General features: G+C 38.6%; 1 protein-coding gene across 4 annotated transcripts in view; it reads left to right on the top strand.

The window, feature by feature from the left end:
- Nucleotides 1–15,013, top strand: part of WDFY3 (WD repeat and FYVE domain containing 3) — a 145,969-nt gene that overhangs the window by 55,884 nt on the left and 75,072 nt on the right. For all 4 annotated transcript variants that reach the window (XM_079306951.1, XM_079306950.1, XM_079306949.1 and 1 more), the window contains exons 4-8: nucleotides 1,011–1,134; nucleotides 8,613–8,722; nucleotides 9,756–9,917; nucleotides 10,974–11,166; nucleotides 13,415–13,601. In XM_079306951.1, coding sequence (XP_079163077.1) covers nucleotides 1,011–1,134; nucleotides 8,613–8,722; nucleotides 9,756–9,917; nucleotides 10,974–11,166; nucleotides 13,415–13,601 — 776 coding nt within the window. The remainder of the gene's footprint in view (nucleotides 1–1,010; nucleotides 1,135–8,612; nucleotides 8,723–9,755; nucleotides 9,918–10,973; nucleotides 11,167–13,414; nucleotides 13,602–15,013) is intronic.

Below are 15,013 nucleotides of genomic sequence, written 5' to 3'. Positions count from 1 at the left end.
GGCCAGCATAACCTGTTGAACTTAAGTTTTGCTATTTTATGCTCATCAGGGGCACTCCTGAAGATTACATAAATATCTATAAGGAAGGAAAATTTAAACAAGCAGACTGTTCAGCTCTCTTGAACAGGCTCTTTCTTCAGCACTAATATAAGTGATGATACCATAATTTTGTTTGTATGCTTTGATTGATATTGAATATCATGGGTTTATTGTGACCATTTTAGTGCAAGTTTTACATTGGAGATGTGGATAAAGACTCTTTTTTCTGTGCAGTCTTAAATGAGCAGTAAATTACTGCAGCAACTAGCTAATCCATTTTCAGATAATGTGTTCCACTGCTTGGTGCAATACCACAGAGTTAACACATTTCTCCCTGTTTTATGTGGTCTAATATATTATTTAATAACAAAATCAATGCTTAATCATGAAGAGTAAGTTACTAGAATTAAGTGACAATTTATAAAAAAAAAAAAAAAAGGCTGCTGTTGTGTTCAGGAGGATCTCAAAAGAGGAGGGTAAGTCCTTGGGATATCAGCAACCTGGAAGGCTTCCTGGTATTGTCAGTTTATTGAGGAAGGATGTAACAGGGCAGTTCTAATTCTTAGTCCTTTTAAAAGACTTTACACATGTCATTCTATTTAGGTCTGGTAGATAGTAAAGGAGTTGATCTTAAAAATAGAAGTCCTGTTGCAGAATTTGGTCTGGTACCTGTTCTTTACCCCGTTAAATGCGCTCTCAGTCTTTTGAGGCTCGGCAGGGTCTTCATCTTGCAAGAAAAGTTAAAGCTCTCTTTCCCCCTCCATTCATCAGATTTTACCTCCCTGAATGAAGTCTGAATTTCAACTCAGAACAGCATGCACTTTGCAAACCAGTGCAGTGATGAATGCTGCAGCGTGTGAAGAAAAGCTTGTAATTGCTATAGGAATACTTGTTTATAAAGGAACATGGTAGTTTGTAGTGATCCTTGTAAACTGAGTGATTTTAATGCATCCATTTTTCTCTTGGTTTAGGTGTTTGGAAATGCTCCTCCAAGTACAATGACAGAGAAATTTTCTGACCTCCTGCAGTTTACTACTCAAGTGTCACGATTGATGGTGACTGAAATTCGACGGAGAGCATCGAACAAGTCCACAGGTATTGCATGGGCACAAGGGTGGCAAATTCCACATCTGTGCATTGTGGTTTTCAGATCAGTCACAATACTATGAGCTGCCATTCATAGTGCAGGCTCAGAAACTGAGTTTTTAGCAATAAAAATGTGTTGTCTTTTGTTCCTTTGGACTGAGAGAGACAGGAGGAGGAAAAGGAAGAGATGAGAGGTTTCCTCCCTGAGTTATGGAGATAATAGAGTTTCACAAAATTCCATTATATGAGAGAGAGAGAGATGCATGAATGGAGTTGCATGACCTACTAGGAGGCTGAGAACATGCATGTGAACAGCTACTGTATCTTGCCTGAGGTGCCTGTTGGTGGTGTGTTGTGTCACTTGGATATGTTAACATTCCAAAACTATGCATTTTAAATTAGCTGCTGGCCTGGAAGCTAATAAGATATGAAAGTACAGCAAGTCGCACGTTAGGACCAGCACTGCCAGCCCTAGAAAAATGTCAATGGGTTGTTCTTCTTCTCTGGTTATTAAATGTCAGGATGGGATTTGGTTCTCTTGACCCCTGAATGTATCAGTACTTGATCTTGTGTTGGCAGTTGCATAACTGAGGGCAGTGCACCAAGAGGGCAGTTTCATTACCCTTCCTCTTAGACCTCCTTTTCTGAAGAGGAGTGCTTCCAAGAAGTATCAAGTCTTTGCCTACTAGACAATTTTAAGAATCTGTGCTGTGTTCTCAGTTTGGATCTAACGGTAAATGAGAACTGGAAAAGGCTGTGAAAATTATTGTGCAGGAAGTCAGGAGTCACAAACTCTGCCAATTACAATATATTTCCATTTTAAGCAGCGTGACTAACAGTGAAACAGTGAAACATTCCAGATGGCTAAACAGATATCATAGACAAAACCTGTTCTCTATGGGTAAACAGGCACAAAGTGTCTTTTCTTTGAGTATTAGGGGGAAATAAATGTCCAACAGCCGTGCTGGCAGAACGGTGCTGTTCACTTGACCTTTTTTTCCTGGGGAACGTCTGTTATGCCTGCTAGTCAGTTGGATTCTGCTGGGAATAACCATTTTTTTCTGTTTATGACTTCAACCATATCTCTGCTTATTGCTCCAAGATTATCCAGTTCTTTAAACCTCACAAGTCAGAGGTAGATTTTGTTGATGGTGGTGGTGGAGTATTTTTCATGTTTTCTACCTCACTTGGAAACTTGACCACAATGACTAAAAAGACAGTTTGGTGCTCTCCTAAGTTTAATGTAATGAATACCAATGTTTCTGTTAAAAAAGAAAGCAGTCATTTTTCCTCTGTTATCAGGAGTTCTGTTATTCTGGTGAGCAAACACTTTTTAGACCTCAAGGAAGCCTGATGAGTCCATGTTCTGCAATTGCATTGTGACTCTTGGTGGGACCAGTGAGTTGCAGAAGCTCCAGAAGTAACCATTTAACAAGCTGTTAAAATTCACTTTGTAGAACTCTGTGTTAAAATGATTAGAACTAGATAGACACTTCCTATGATATTGATCTGAAAATACAGAAATTACTGGCTTTTTAGAATATGTTTTATGTTAAAGGCATTGTAGTGGGTCTGTGGATTGTAAAGACTCTTGCAAAATTTTTTAAAAACTCCTTTTTGTGTCTCAAACGAAAGGATATAACATGTCTTAATAGTTGTTGACAGGTAATTATAACTCCTAGCATGTGTTTGAAAGTAAAAAGCTCAGTAGCAACAACATGCAGGAGCTGTGTCTGGTAATACACAAGTGCAACTTCCTGATGGTGTCAAGTGCTCCAGGAAAGTCAACAAAATAGCTGAGTCTGTGTTAGAGAAAAGCTTTCCATACAATCAAAGTCAACTTTCAGTAATTAATGATAGGGAAGAAATTTTACAAGAACTTGATTTCTATAAATTTGTTGGCAGTATTTTACAGTAGGGACTGTGGTATGGTTAAATGTTACCTGTTGGTATGTTGTGGTTGTTTTTTTTTTTTTTCTTTGCTCTTTCATTTTTTTCCCTACTCCATCTGATAATGGAACACAGCAGTTTTTTTCATCAGGCCTTTGAATATTTATGCTAATAGCTGTGTGAGTAATGCCTGCCGTGGTGGAGGCATATCTCAGTTATTCTTGGCAGACTGTAGTAGTTTTCTCAGAAGAGTGTTTTGTGATTCACTAGTAACTGTGCCAGCACCCTGTCTTAAGTGGTCTCTGAACATTGCCATTGTAGTTGTATGTTCAGCTACAGTTTCAACTCTTATTTCTCTGGTAGGGATCAGTTAAATTTGAGTTCAATTATCTTGCAGGTTTCAGTCTTTGCTGTACAACAGTGATGATTTTTGGGTGACAGCAGTAACTGTAATGAGGATTAGTGAATAGTTTTCCCTTGCCATGGAGTATGTAATCTGTACAAAAGTGTGGTCATGGGTGAGATAGCTCTATATATTTGAGATTTTTAGCTGCCACATTTGCCACAAATAAGTCAAATTTTGTGTCTGAATTGATCAAAGAGCCATGGTAATCCTTTGTAAAATAAATATTCAGACATCTTTTTCTAGTGTAGTCTCAGTTCTGGAATGAACTTTTCTTTTGGGAGCAAGTGCATCTGGCTCAGAGCTGAAAAAGACTTCTGAGAAAAGGAACAGGGACAGCTGAAACTTGGTAAAACCAGTGTGGCTACTGATGGCTGCTCTGGCTGGAGAGGAAGTAACACTTTTGTTTAATGTATTTTTCTAAAGATGTACTCTAGATGCACTTGGTAGTTCTGTGATTTTGCAGATATTCCAACAGTATGTCTTTAAACCAAAGTTGCTGAGGAAGGAGTTGGGCAATATTCTGAGTTGGAAGGGAGCCACAAGGATCGTTGAGTCCAACTCTTTAAGTCAGTGGCTCCTATGTGAACTGAGCCCACAACCTCGGTGTTATTAGCACCAGGCTCTAACCAACACCTCACTCTAAACACCTTCTCATATTTCATCAGTTGAGGGTGTGCAAAGCTGTGATTTGGTACCTGACCAAACTCCATTTTTACTAAAATGGGATTCTAACTCAGTCCTCTCCATGGTCTGCATCTCGAGCACACCAGTCAGGACATTAACATTTATCCCAGGGAAATCCAGAATGGTTCCCTAAGCAATGGGCAGTCCTGCTACCTGGATCATACCATAGACAGAATATGAATGAGTGGTTGCAAGGGCAGGTGAAACTGAAGAAAAGAAAAAATTGAACAATGAGAAAGTAAAGTGGTACATCACAGGTCTGGAACTTTTTTGCCTCCTTTCAAAGACAGTCTCAAAAGTGTGTTTGGTTTTTTTAAACATTTTATTTGGCTAACTAGTATGCATCACTGTTTTGTCCACCTTTTAAGTTCAGTTGTGTCTGTATTAATTTCAGTCTGTTTTTTATTTCATATTTACAACAGTTTCTGTTTGTATTTGTTTCAAGATTTAATATTCAATATTGTTTAATACTATTAAATGCTAAATTTATTTTTACTGTACTGCTAGGCTGTTCAGCTGATCCTTCCTACCTCCAACAATTTCGGTTGTTGTTTATACCCTCTCTGAATGTTAGTGATTTTGTCTTTTTTAAAGGGTTATTTTTGGGGGGAGTAGGAGGGGAGGGTTGGTTTGGGATTTTTTACATCCTTTTGTTTAGTTTTCAGGTTGGGTTTTTTGGCTTTTTTTTTTTTAGTTTGGCTTTTGTTGGGCAGGAGAGGTTCTGCCCCCCTGTTTTTTTTCTTTTCCTCTTCATTTCACGGTTTTGCTCAAACTGTTTCACCACTGAAAATGCTTTTAATCTCTTCAGGCATTTTTCTAGCAGAACTTCTGAAAGACTATCATTATCTCATCTTCAAACCATTTTGGGAGATCAAGTTGATTAAACATTCATCATTCATTGCAGAAAACCACATCAGTGGTTTGTACTTTGCCTCTGACATTGCCTACCTTTATTCTTCTTAAAGTTCCATTGATCTGCAAACTCTCTTTTTATTGTTCTTTTCTTTCTTTGCAGTTAATCTCTGTCACATCAACAGAACTGATTTTAGGTTTGTCCTCAATCCAGAGAAGTTGATATAATTTAAGTGTATCTTGCATTTGGGTGGATTACAGATGGTAGTTGAAGGAATCTTCTGTTACTAAAGTGCCTAATGAAATCTGAAGTTTTCCTGATAGGGAGGATCTTTGTCAATAAAATAAGTGCACTTAGGGGCTGCTTTCAGACTGGTTTTGGCATGTTAACTTTTCTTCTGCTCAGAAGAGACTGTTAGCAATGATTTTACATGCTGGGATTGTACATCTTGTGTTTTTCATTACATAGGCATATTTTTCCTGTTCTGTGGGAACTTTGCTTTATAAGGTGATTCTGGTTTGTGTTTATTGAAATTGCACTGAAAAGGTAAAAGAAGTGTCCTGTCAGCTGCTATTCATCAGGAGCCAGTTTTGATCAAAAACTTCTATATCTGAGTACTTTTGGTCAATTTTCTGTTTACTTTTGATGCTTGCTACCACTTTCAAGGCATATGTAGTGCAACATAGAGCCTTTCCAAGAGATCCTAGAAAGCCTGGTATTTTATCATCTGTGTTAGTGAGGCTAAAAGCTGGCACAGTTGAGTTGTTTTATCTTTGGAAGAGCAGCCCTCCATTTCTGCACACTGCAGAGGCATTAAAGCCACTTCATGTCTGCCACATGTGATGACAGCCCAACTCTGCTCCTGGTGATGGAAGGCAGACTTTGTGCCATCACATTTTTCTTTGGGTTGATGCTTCTCTCTCACTATCTAGGTAGCTGGAATTATTTGTACTCTGTAACTTTAGGTACCTGACTGCCTTCAGGCATTTCCCTAAAGAAGTAGCAGAGGCTTCTAGAAGGGATCCCTGACTTCAGCTTCACCTTCACCACCCCCTGACACATCTATCCTCTTACTGCACTTCCCCTCCCACCCTTGGCACATGCACTGGTATTTTTTCACTAATATTCCCCTCCAGAATAAGCTATACAGAAGTCTGATGACACTGTTGTATGCTGTTTATGGTTCTAGACCATCTAACCAAAAGCTTCTTGCACTGAATTTGCCCTTAATGCTATTGCTGTAGGCACAACATTGCCTGCAGTGCTTATAGCACTGATTTTTGCCACCCATCTGAATGAGTCTAATCCCATTACTTGCTGCCTGTTGTTTTTTTGAAGTCCAGGATGCAATGCCCCTCTTACATGTGAAACTAATTTTGTTGTTTGATTCTACCAAGCCTCTATTCCCATATACTGAATCCATGGTGGAAAATCTGACTCCCACATATTAACCACATAAACATAGTGATTTTCATGTGTACATACTTGCACAGTTGTCACAATAGGTATATTTACATATTATTTATAGGTTTTTCTCTTTGTCTTTTTGCTGTTTTTGCCAGTTAGCATATCCCACTCCTGAACTGGCTTTCTTCTGCAGCAGAAGTTGAAGGGCTAAGGACATCTGAGTGGGGCACATAGAGAATGTTATTTTAAATGATGGCTTGGGCACTTCAAAAACATGGAAAAGGTACAAGGAATAAATTAAGACTGGTGCTGATGATAGAAATTAATCTTAAATGATAGCACTATCAAATTTGCTCAGAGCAGATGACAACAGAACGTCTTCCAGCACTTAAAATGATGTCTGTGTTTTAGGTAGTGCTTAATTAAGAGTGGCAGTTTTGAAACTGCTATTTATAGTGTTCAACTGCTATGCCAGGATGCCAGCAGCATGACAACTTTTTCAGAAGCATAGACTTAACCCCTGAGTTTCTCTTTCAAAGGTAACCAAACAAGCCCTTGTTCCACTGGTGGCTTTGGAGACTGCCCAAAGGAGGCTGTGCACAGCCAGTTTGGTACCAGTCTTGCAGGCAGAGACTGATTGCCCAGCTCTGTCTGTGGTGGGGTAGAAAGAGAACAAGCCTAAAAAATCACCTCGTGCTGGGCTGGTGGGGCATTGGCCTTGTAGCAGCAGTGCATGCTTTAGACATGCTTGGCTCTCAGAACTGAGGAAACATGGCTTTTGTCAGGAATTCTGGCATTTTGCCTATGCCTTTAGTGTAGGAAGTGCAACTGTGTCATGGCTGTTGTGCTTTCTAAGTTGGCCTGTTCATATACCCAGCCACCTGACCAGTGCTGATGGTTTCAGGTCAGCATGCTGGGAAATTCCTACTTGTCCTTGTTTGTGTGAGTTTTATAAATTACCTTACCTTTCACCTTGGTATCTTAAGCTTTATCTCAGTCTCGTGGAGGGAAATAGTAGGAGCCTCTCCATACTGTACCACCAGAATTGGAAAAGCCAGTGGTTTGTACAAAAGCCTGTTATGGGAAAAAGTCTGCCAGACAAAAACATGAGAGAGGAGCCATTGCCAAATGAGCCAAATCTGCACAGTTTGCAGTGTAAGGCTTTAGAAAGTGATCTTCTCAATGTAGTTGGTACTATAAGTTTGATAAGTACTTTGCCATATGAAAGATGCTGCCTTTCAAATGAACTCCTTCCCAGGTATGTGCTGAGGACTCTTAACAGCAGATGAAGCAAACAAGCCAATATTAAAATTGGATTTTTCTTCAGTTGCAGGTTTATTCCTCCATTAGCAATTCCTTTGTAATTTCTTTTTTATGTGATACTGTTCACCTTCCTTTTCTGTCCTAGTTGACACTAAAAGCACAGGAGATGATTGATACACAGTTATTAATGAGAAATGTTTTTAGATGTCTCTTAAAGGTAATGGGCAGATATCACAGCTGGCATTATAGACTTCTTACATAAGTGTGTATTCAGGCAGCAGTGAAAATACAGTTGCATTTTCTCTTGATTTATTTATTGAGGCTGATAACTTGTTTACTAGGCTGAGTATTTGTCCTTGGCTCTGACTGATATGGAATAGCATCCAGAAGTGGTTCTCAATCATAAGAATTACCCATAAGCTGTTACTGTTTTCATTCTCAAAAAATGTAGGATGGAGATGGGATAATTTCTGATCATAGTCTTAATGTTACTTTTTTCCCTGGTTTTTAAAATTCCTTTTGTCTTTCAGCACCTCTCCTTCCCTATAATCCCCATTATCCTCTGTACTGTTGTTTTAGTGCAGTGCTTTTTTTTCAGAAATTTCAGCTATTTTTATGGAGGTCACTAAGTGATGGTGACTTCATGTCTTTGAAAAAAGTCTATTATATTTGATAAAGCAAAACTACTCAAACAAAAGTCACTGCAGGTTACTGAAATCTGTCTGCTGGTCAAAGTATGATGTGTGACCAAAGAATGTACTTATTGCAGCCTTGCCAGTGTCAAAGCCAAGTGTGTGTGTGTGTGTAAGACTGAAATGTGTGTGTGGAAAGCATAGGCCTAAGCCTAGTCCTTTTTTTCAAGTAGTGCTGTAAAGGTGAATTTATACTCAGTGCTTGGAGCTGCTGAGAAGATCTGTTCCCTTCTGCAGACTAGCAGACTGAATTCTTACTGCGTTTTTTTTTCTTTTTTGATGCCTCCTACAGAGGCTGCAAGTCGTGCCATAGTCCAGTTTCTGGAGGTCAATCAAAGTGAAGAAGCAAGTAGAGGTTGGATGCTGCTCACCACAATCAATTTACTAGCTTCATCAGGACAGGTTAGTCTGAAACAGCAAAGCTAAAAATAAATTATGGGGTGGAAGAGACAAAAACAATAATAAAATGAACTGCATGAGGACTCACTAAGAAATGTAATTTTATTCTGCTTTTCTGTGTTAACATCCTCTTTCTCTTACACTGCCACAGGACTTCTGCTTTAGCTCCTTGTGATTTCAGTTGCCTGAAAAAAAAAAGTAGTTTTGAGACTTTAATTTATAATGTTCTTTTGAATAATGCATGCAACTTTTATTGCTGCCCAAAGGCTTCTCTTGCATACTGCTGCTTAGTGCCCCATGAGATGCATGGCACATACAGCACCTAAATGGCTCAGACCTTGAACTTTGCACACCTCACTGGAGGAGGGCCACAGCAGTTGCAAAAATCAAGGCCAGCAACAATGATGAGTGGGTGGTAGTGAATTATTCCTGCCTCTGCTGCTGGTGCTGCCCTCCATCAGAGAGCTGTCTCTGGCACTCTGCTGGGCAGCTGTGTGGTTTGCTATTTCTGCTCTAATCTGCCTTTGTAATTCAGCACTTCATCTTATCTCTGTTTTACTATGTCACCAGCCTCCACGCCAATTTGTCTTTTCTTCCCACTGATGCTTTCATATTTTCTACTGCCTTGCTTCTTACAGCTCCTCACACCTTCTTGCCAAGTGAGAACATAAATTGAATAGTCCTCCTCTCACTCCCATTTCTCCTGCTACAAAGAATTGATAACTGATGAGGACTTGGCTGAAGGTCTTGTAATTAACTTGTTAACTTCTGTTGGCAGAGACTGATAGGTTTTGTTTCTGTCCTGTGCAATGACTTCTCTAAGATGCTGTTGTCATGTAAATAAATCATCCTATTTTTAAAATTATAGTCTGGATAGACACTCAAGGATAGATGGTGAATCTATACTGCTGTGTCAACACCTCGCCAAAGGTGTGAGAAAGAAAAAACAGCATTTCAATCAACTGCATTATTATTGATGTTTTGAATATGTAATACGCTGAACTGTTTTTTTTTGCTGTGTTTTCTTCTTCCTCAGAAAACTGTGGACTGCATGACTACAATGTCAGTGCCTTCCACACTTGTTAAATGTCTCTATCTGTTTTTTGACCTTCCACACGTGCCTGAGGTAGTTGGAGGAGCACAGAATGAACTACCTCTCGCAGAGCGCCGAGCGCTGCTACAGAAAGTCTTTGTACAGGTAAGAAAGCTAAATTAGGTCAGGGAATTTGCAAGAGGAATGGGACTGCTTCATGTGAGCAAAGTCTAGAAACTTGTCACTTGAGTCAGGTTTTTACTCTTCCTTGATTCTTAAAAAACTAATGGCTTAGAGAGAGGCAGATTTTCCTGCAAGCACAGTTGAGGTTAAATTTCCACTCCTCCTCTAGTTTTTTCTTTGACAAATAGCTCCTGCACAGAAAGGCTTGCAGCTCTTCTGTACAAATACTGAAAAGGAGCAGCATGTGGACTACTATTTCCAGCTAACTGGTCCCAGTACTTATCATCTTTGGCTGTTACTGATTGAGATAGACATAGTAAAAACATTAGTATTGATAACAAAGCAGTGCTCTCAACTGAACTGACTGGAATGGGTGAGGTTTCAGACCACCCCCTCCAGTTTTCTGAGAGGGAGCCTGAGTTTTTCCTGCACAAGATGCAAAAGATCAGAGATCCTCAAAACATGCAGAAAAGGGAGTGTGATGTAGTAGCTTCACTTGTGTGGCTGCATTTTGTCTTGATTTTGGTAATTAGGAAATTCAGATCCAGGTGCCAGTTATTCAGGTAGGTCTGCAGTTTTGCTGTAGCCTTTCCTGACAATGTTAATTTGACCAAGATGTTGTGGTTGCTGCTCTGCCAACAACCCATCAATAGCCTTCTTCCTGCATTAGGAGGGGATGCAGCAGTTTGCCTCACAGAGCTTCTCCCCCAGTGCAGAATTTAGACCTGCCAATTAGGCAACTGGCAGATTCTTCAAGAATGGAATATCCTTGTATCCATGCAAATATGCTGTGTCAGCCTAAGAGATTTGAACTCTGCTTCCAGTCTTCTGGTAAGCATTTTATACTGAACTGGAACTTGAAATAACCATGTGTCAAATACCTTTCAAAGTACAGAAAAATATACAAAGGGGGAACAGCACATTACCTTTTTTAATGTGTTTCCTTAATGGTAGAATGTTTCAGCTTTTACTAAGTCTAGACAAAATTAGCAGTGATAAAGGTATTAATGCTAGTTGTTTAATGACTTCCTCTTTCAGATCCTAGTAAAATTGTGCAGTTTTGTGTCCCCGGCGGAAGAACTGGCTCAGAAGGATGATCTCCAGCTTCTGTTCAGTGCAATAACCTCATGGTGCCCTCCCTATAACCTGCCTTGGAGGAAGAGTGCAGGAGAAGTACTAATGACCATATCTCGTCATGGCCTTAGTGTCAATGTAGTGAAATACATCCATGGTATGTGTCTTTCTTCAGTATTATTAATTGGGATTTTTTCCTGCTCTTCTTTTGTAGTTTTCTTAGTTGGGAAATAGTCATGAAAATAATAGGGAAGCTTCTAGGCTTTTAGTTTGGACATGTGCTTATTTATGTACAGGTAACATTTCTGTGCCCTTGTGTACTGAGAGGTGATCTTAGCTGAGTCTGTCCCATTTACATTTCAGTTTAACCTGGAAGGATAGTTTCCTTTCATGTTTTGGTGTAGAGTTCATGATAGGCAAAAGGGAAGGTTTGAAGTAACTTCAGTGAATGCCTGTATTGAAAAATACTTGCTGTGAAGATGCATTAATTCTTAACAGTCTTCCTCTGCTCTGGTCCAGCCCAGCTTTCCCAACCCAAGGATGGGAAAGGATATTGTTTTTAGGGCCTGGCCCATGGAGGCTCTTTGCTTGGCTGAGTTCCATACCTGTGCTGGATGGGTTTGGAGCCCCTGTGTTGTCCCTGTTCTCTCAGTGACTGGATTGCTGACACTTCAGTCAGCCTGCATTTCTTCTGCCAGGCCCTCCTATTTCCCACCTTGTTTGTGCATCCTGAAGACCAAGTTCAATTTATCTCATGAGCCTAATCCAGCCTGTAAATCACCAAAGTAATGAAGCATCCAGAGTCATTCCAGTTTGTTTCCTGTCTATTTTTTAAGACAAGTGGATCCTAGCTGGGGCTGGCATGGAAACTGTAGTGTCCAGGGACATTTCTGGAGCTGGTTAGAGATTTTAGTAGCTAATAAAAGTAGTACTTTACTCATCATCTATCTTTGCAAGGAGCTGGTAAAGAGGCAAGTGCCAGGCTGGTTCACAACCACTTGCAAATGAAAACCAGCATTGGAGAGGATGTTAGCTGCCTGGAAGCAGTTTTGCATGCAAATTATTCTTTCTGTGTTAATTGAAAACTATATGGGTGTTTAGGTATGTAGGGCTTAAGGTAAGAAATCAATAAAATATGTTTTTAATATTATATTTAAGGCTTTTAGACTGTAGGGCCACATGGGTAGCATTTGTAGATTTTAATTGGACTGACTGTTGGAGTGAACTAGCATCCTTATACATTTTACCAGTGTACACCTACTGGAAGAAAATAAACCCACAATTTGGGGTTGCTCATACCCTGAGAAGCAAATAGCTACAAGGCTGCACAGAACCATTTTGATGGTTTAATAAATACATCACCCTGCTCCCACATACTTCACAGAAAATTTCAGTCTGTGATTTTTCTTGTGCTAGCAGTGTGTTTCCAATTCCAGTCAAAAAGATGTGAATGTACAGTATAACTCAATAAATTTGGCATATTAAGCTGCTACCATTATTGCTTCTCTAAGGGCTTGATCCATAGAGGAGGGAAACTGGCATGTGAAAAGATACTCTAGTTCTTTAAAAAGTAAAATGGAGTCTTAAAAAGAAAGCCAGTCAGCATTGCTTTTTGATTAAAAAAGTGAACCTGACTTAAGAGATAACAACATCTGTCACAAGGCTCATCTTATATTCAGGAAAAATTTAAGTTATTTCATCATATGTAAAGGAGCATCCTTCCAACCTCTCATGCTCTGATTTAATCTCTGGGAAGTTTTGTTATCAGTCTAGCTAGAAAGATTTGTGCTTGTGTTGAGCATGCTGCAAAATTAAAATAGCATATAATTGAAAGGAGCATCTTTAAAACAGGGTGCAACTTCAAATATCACTATAGATTTCAGAAGACTTTTTGTTACTGACCTAATGAACTGATGGAATGTGAGAATTATGCAAGGCAAGAGAAATTGTCTCTCTTTGATGCCAGCCAATGAAATGCTCACCAGAGAAGGAATAAGATGATGTGGTGTAAACATTTATATGTAGGGTTTTAAGAACACTTCAAGTCAGTGCTTTGTATAACTTTGTGTTTTAAAAGAAAAACATGGTTTAGAATTATTTACAGTTGCCGTATTTGTCTTTTTATTCTGTTGAGTCAATTTACTTTTTAGGTAAAAATTAGTATTTTTGTACACAGTTTCCTCCTTACAAGAATAAAGGTTACTAAAGGGAGGTAGGGGTTGGCAAAAAGAGGTTAGGGTTCTGATCCAAAGCCACTTGAGAATCCTACTCATCCTCAAGTGGTATTAACTGTTCTGTGACAAGAGATATTGGAACAAGTTACCTTATTGCTGTGTTTTGTGTGTTAGTTATGCTTCTTGCTGTCATTAATGTCAGTAAAATTTCTCCACCACAATTCTTTTCAGAAAAGGAATGTTTGTCCACGTGTGTCCAGAACATGCAGCAGTCTGATGACCTTTCTCCCTTAGAAATAGTTGAGATGTTTGCTGGACTTTCTTGTTTTCTCAAAGACTCCAGTGATGTATCCCAAACATTGTTGGATGATTTTAGGATATGGCAAGGATACAGCTTCCTCTGTGACCTCCTCCTCAGGTAGGCAAAAGTGCTTGAAGAAATGCAGACAGATCAATGTGTTTTTTTTCGAAAAAGTTTTCTTAATAAAGAGTAGATAAATAGGTTTAAACAAATAAATGATTGTAGATCATTATGGAATGAGGATATTAGGACCAAAACATTAAATTCTATGCTGCTCTCCATTTATGAAAACACATTCTTTGACTTTTTCTTCTTTAGTACTTGTTTATTACTAAATGTTTCTTGCTTTATAAAGAAAGCAGTTGCTTAAAAACAACAGTACAAAATATTTAGAGAGAATCCAAAATATAAAATTTTGGCCGCACCTAGTGATTTTTGAGTTTGTTGCCTATTTTTTTGTTTTGTCTAAGAAGATGATTTAGTGGTGGGCTTGGCAGTGTTGGGTTTATAGCTGGACTCCATGATTTTTAAAGTCTTTTTTCCAACCAAAATAATTATGTAATTATATTATTGTCTTATCATGTTATCATAATGAAAAAATGTGATGCATGCTATGAGGGAGTATTTTTTAAAAATTAAAAGTAGTTTTAAGCTGCTAACATATTTAAAAATATGGTAATGAAAATGCTTGCCCAAAAAACTTAGGGTGTATGATCTTCTTTTTTCTTTCTATGAAAGAAACTTCTTTGGTTTTCTGACTGAGAAAGAAGTCTCTTGATTTATTTGTGTAAAATCTATGGGTTGTCTGTGTTGTTTTGTTTGAATATGAAGTTCTGAAGAAGAATGCTTAGCTGTTGCTATTGTAAAATACATATATTTTACAAATTGAAGGTACATACTGGGTAACTGTAATATATATGTATACCTTCCTATGTGTATTTGGGTCAAAAATCCTTAAGACATTATTTACTGAGGAATGTTATCTCCCTATTTTTGGTGTTAGTATGCTGAGTTTTGGCACCCAAATATTTGAGCTAAACTTTCCACTTTGTATACTTCTGAGGGGGATTTTTGTTTGTTTTAAATGGACACCAGACATAGACATGGCATTTGAAATTTTTAACCACACTTAAAGTTACTTGTAAATTACCTTTGGTCACAGAAGCTAAAGCACCTGTTAATGAATTGTTATTTTCTTGTTCTACCAGTGGAGTTTTGGAGTATGTTATATTTACTAATGCATAGTAGTTCAAATGTACTTGTTTTCCAGAAACTGTCAGCCAGAATTTAGGGGAAATATGAGGAGAACATGTCATGTTACATGTTGAAGTACAAAAGCAATTCTCTGTAGTTGAAGTGTTTTAAACAAATCTCTCCTGAGCTTGCTCATCCTTAAATCAGAGAATGGGAGATCCCTGCCAAATGCATAGGAAGACTTGGGATTTGCATGTCTCATTGAAAAAAAAGGACACCTGGGATCATCAGGTGACATCAGTAAAGGTTAAGAGCATAGGAATGTGTTATCCTCA

Source organism: Erithacus rubecula, assembly GCF_903797595.1.
Source record: "Erithacus rubecula genome assembly, chromosome: 5".
Lineage (NCBI taxonomy): Eukaryota > Metazoa > Chordata > Aves > Passeriformes > Muscicapidae > Erithacus > Erithacus rubecula.
The sequence above is the reverse complement of the archived record's forward strand: the minus strand, read 5'-3'. Positions and strand labels throughout refer to the sequence as shown.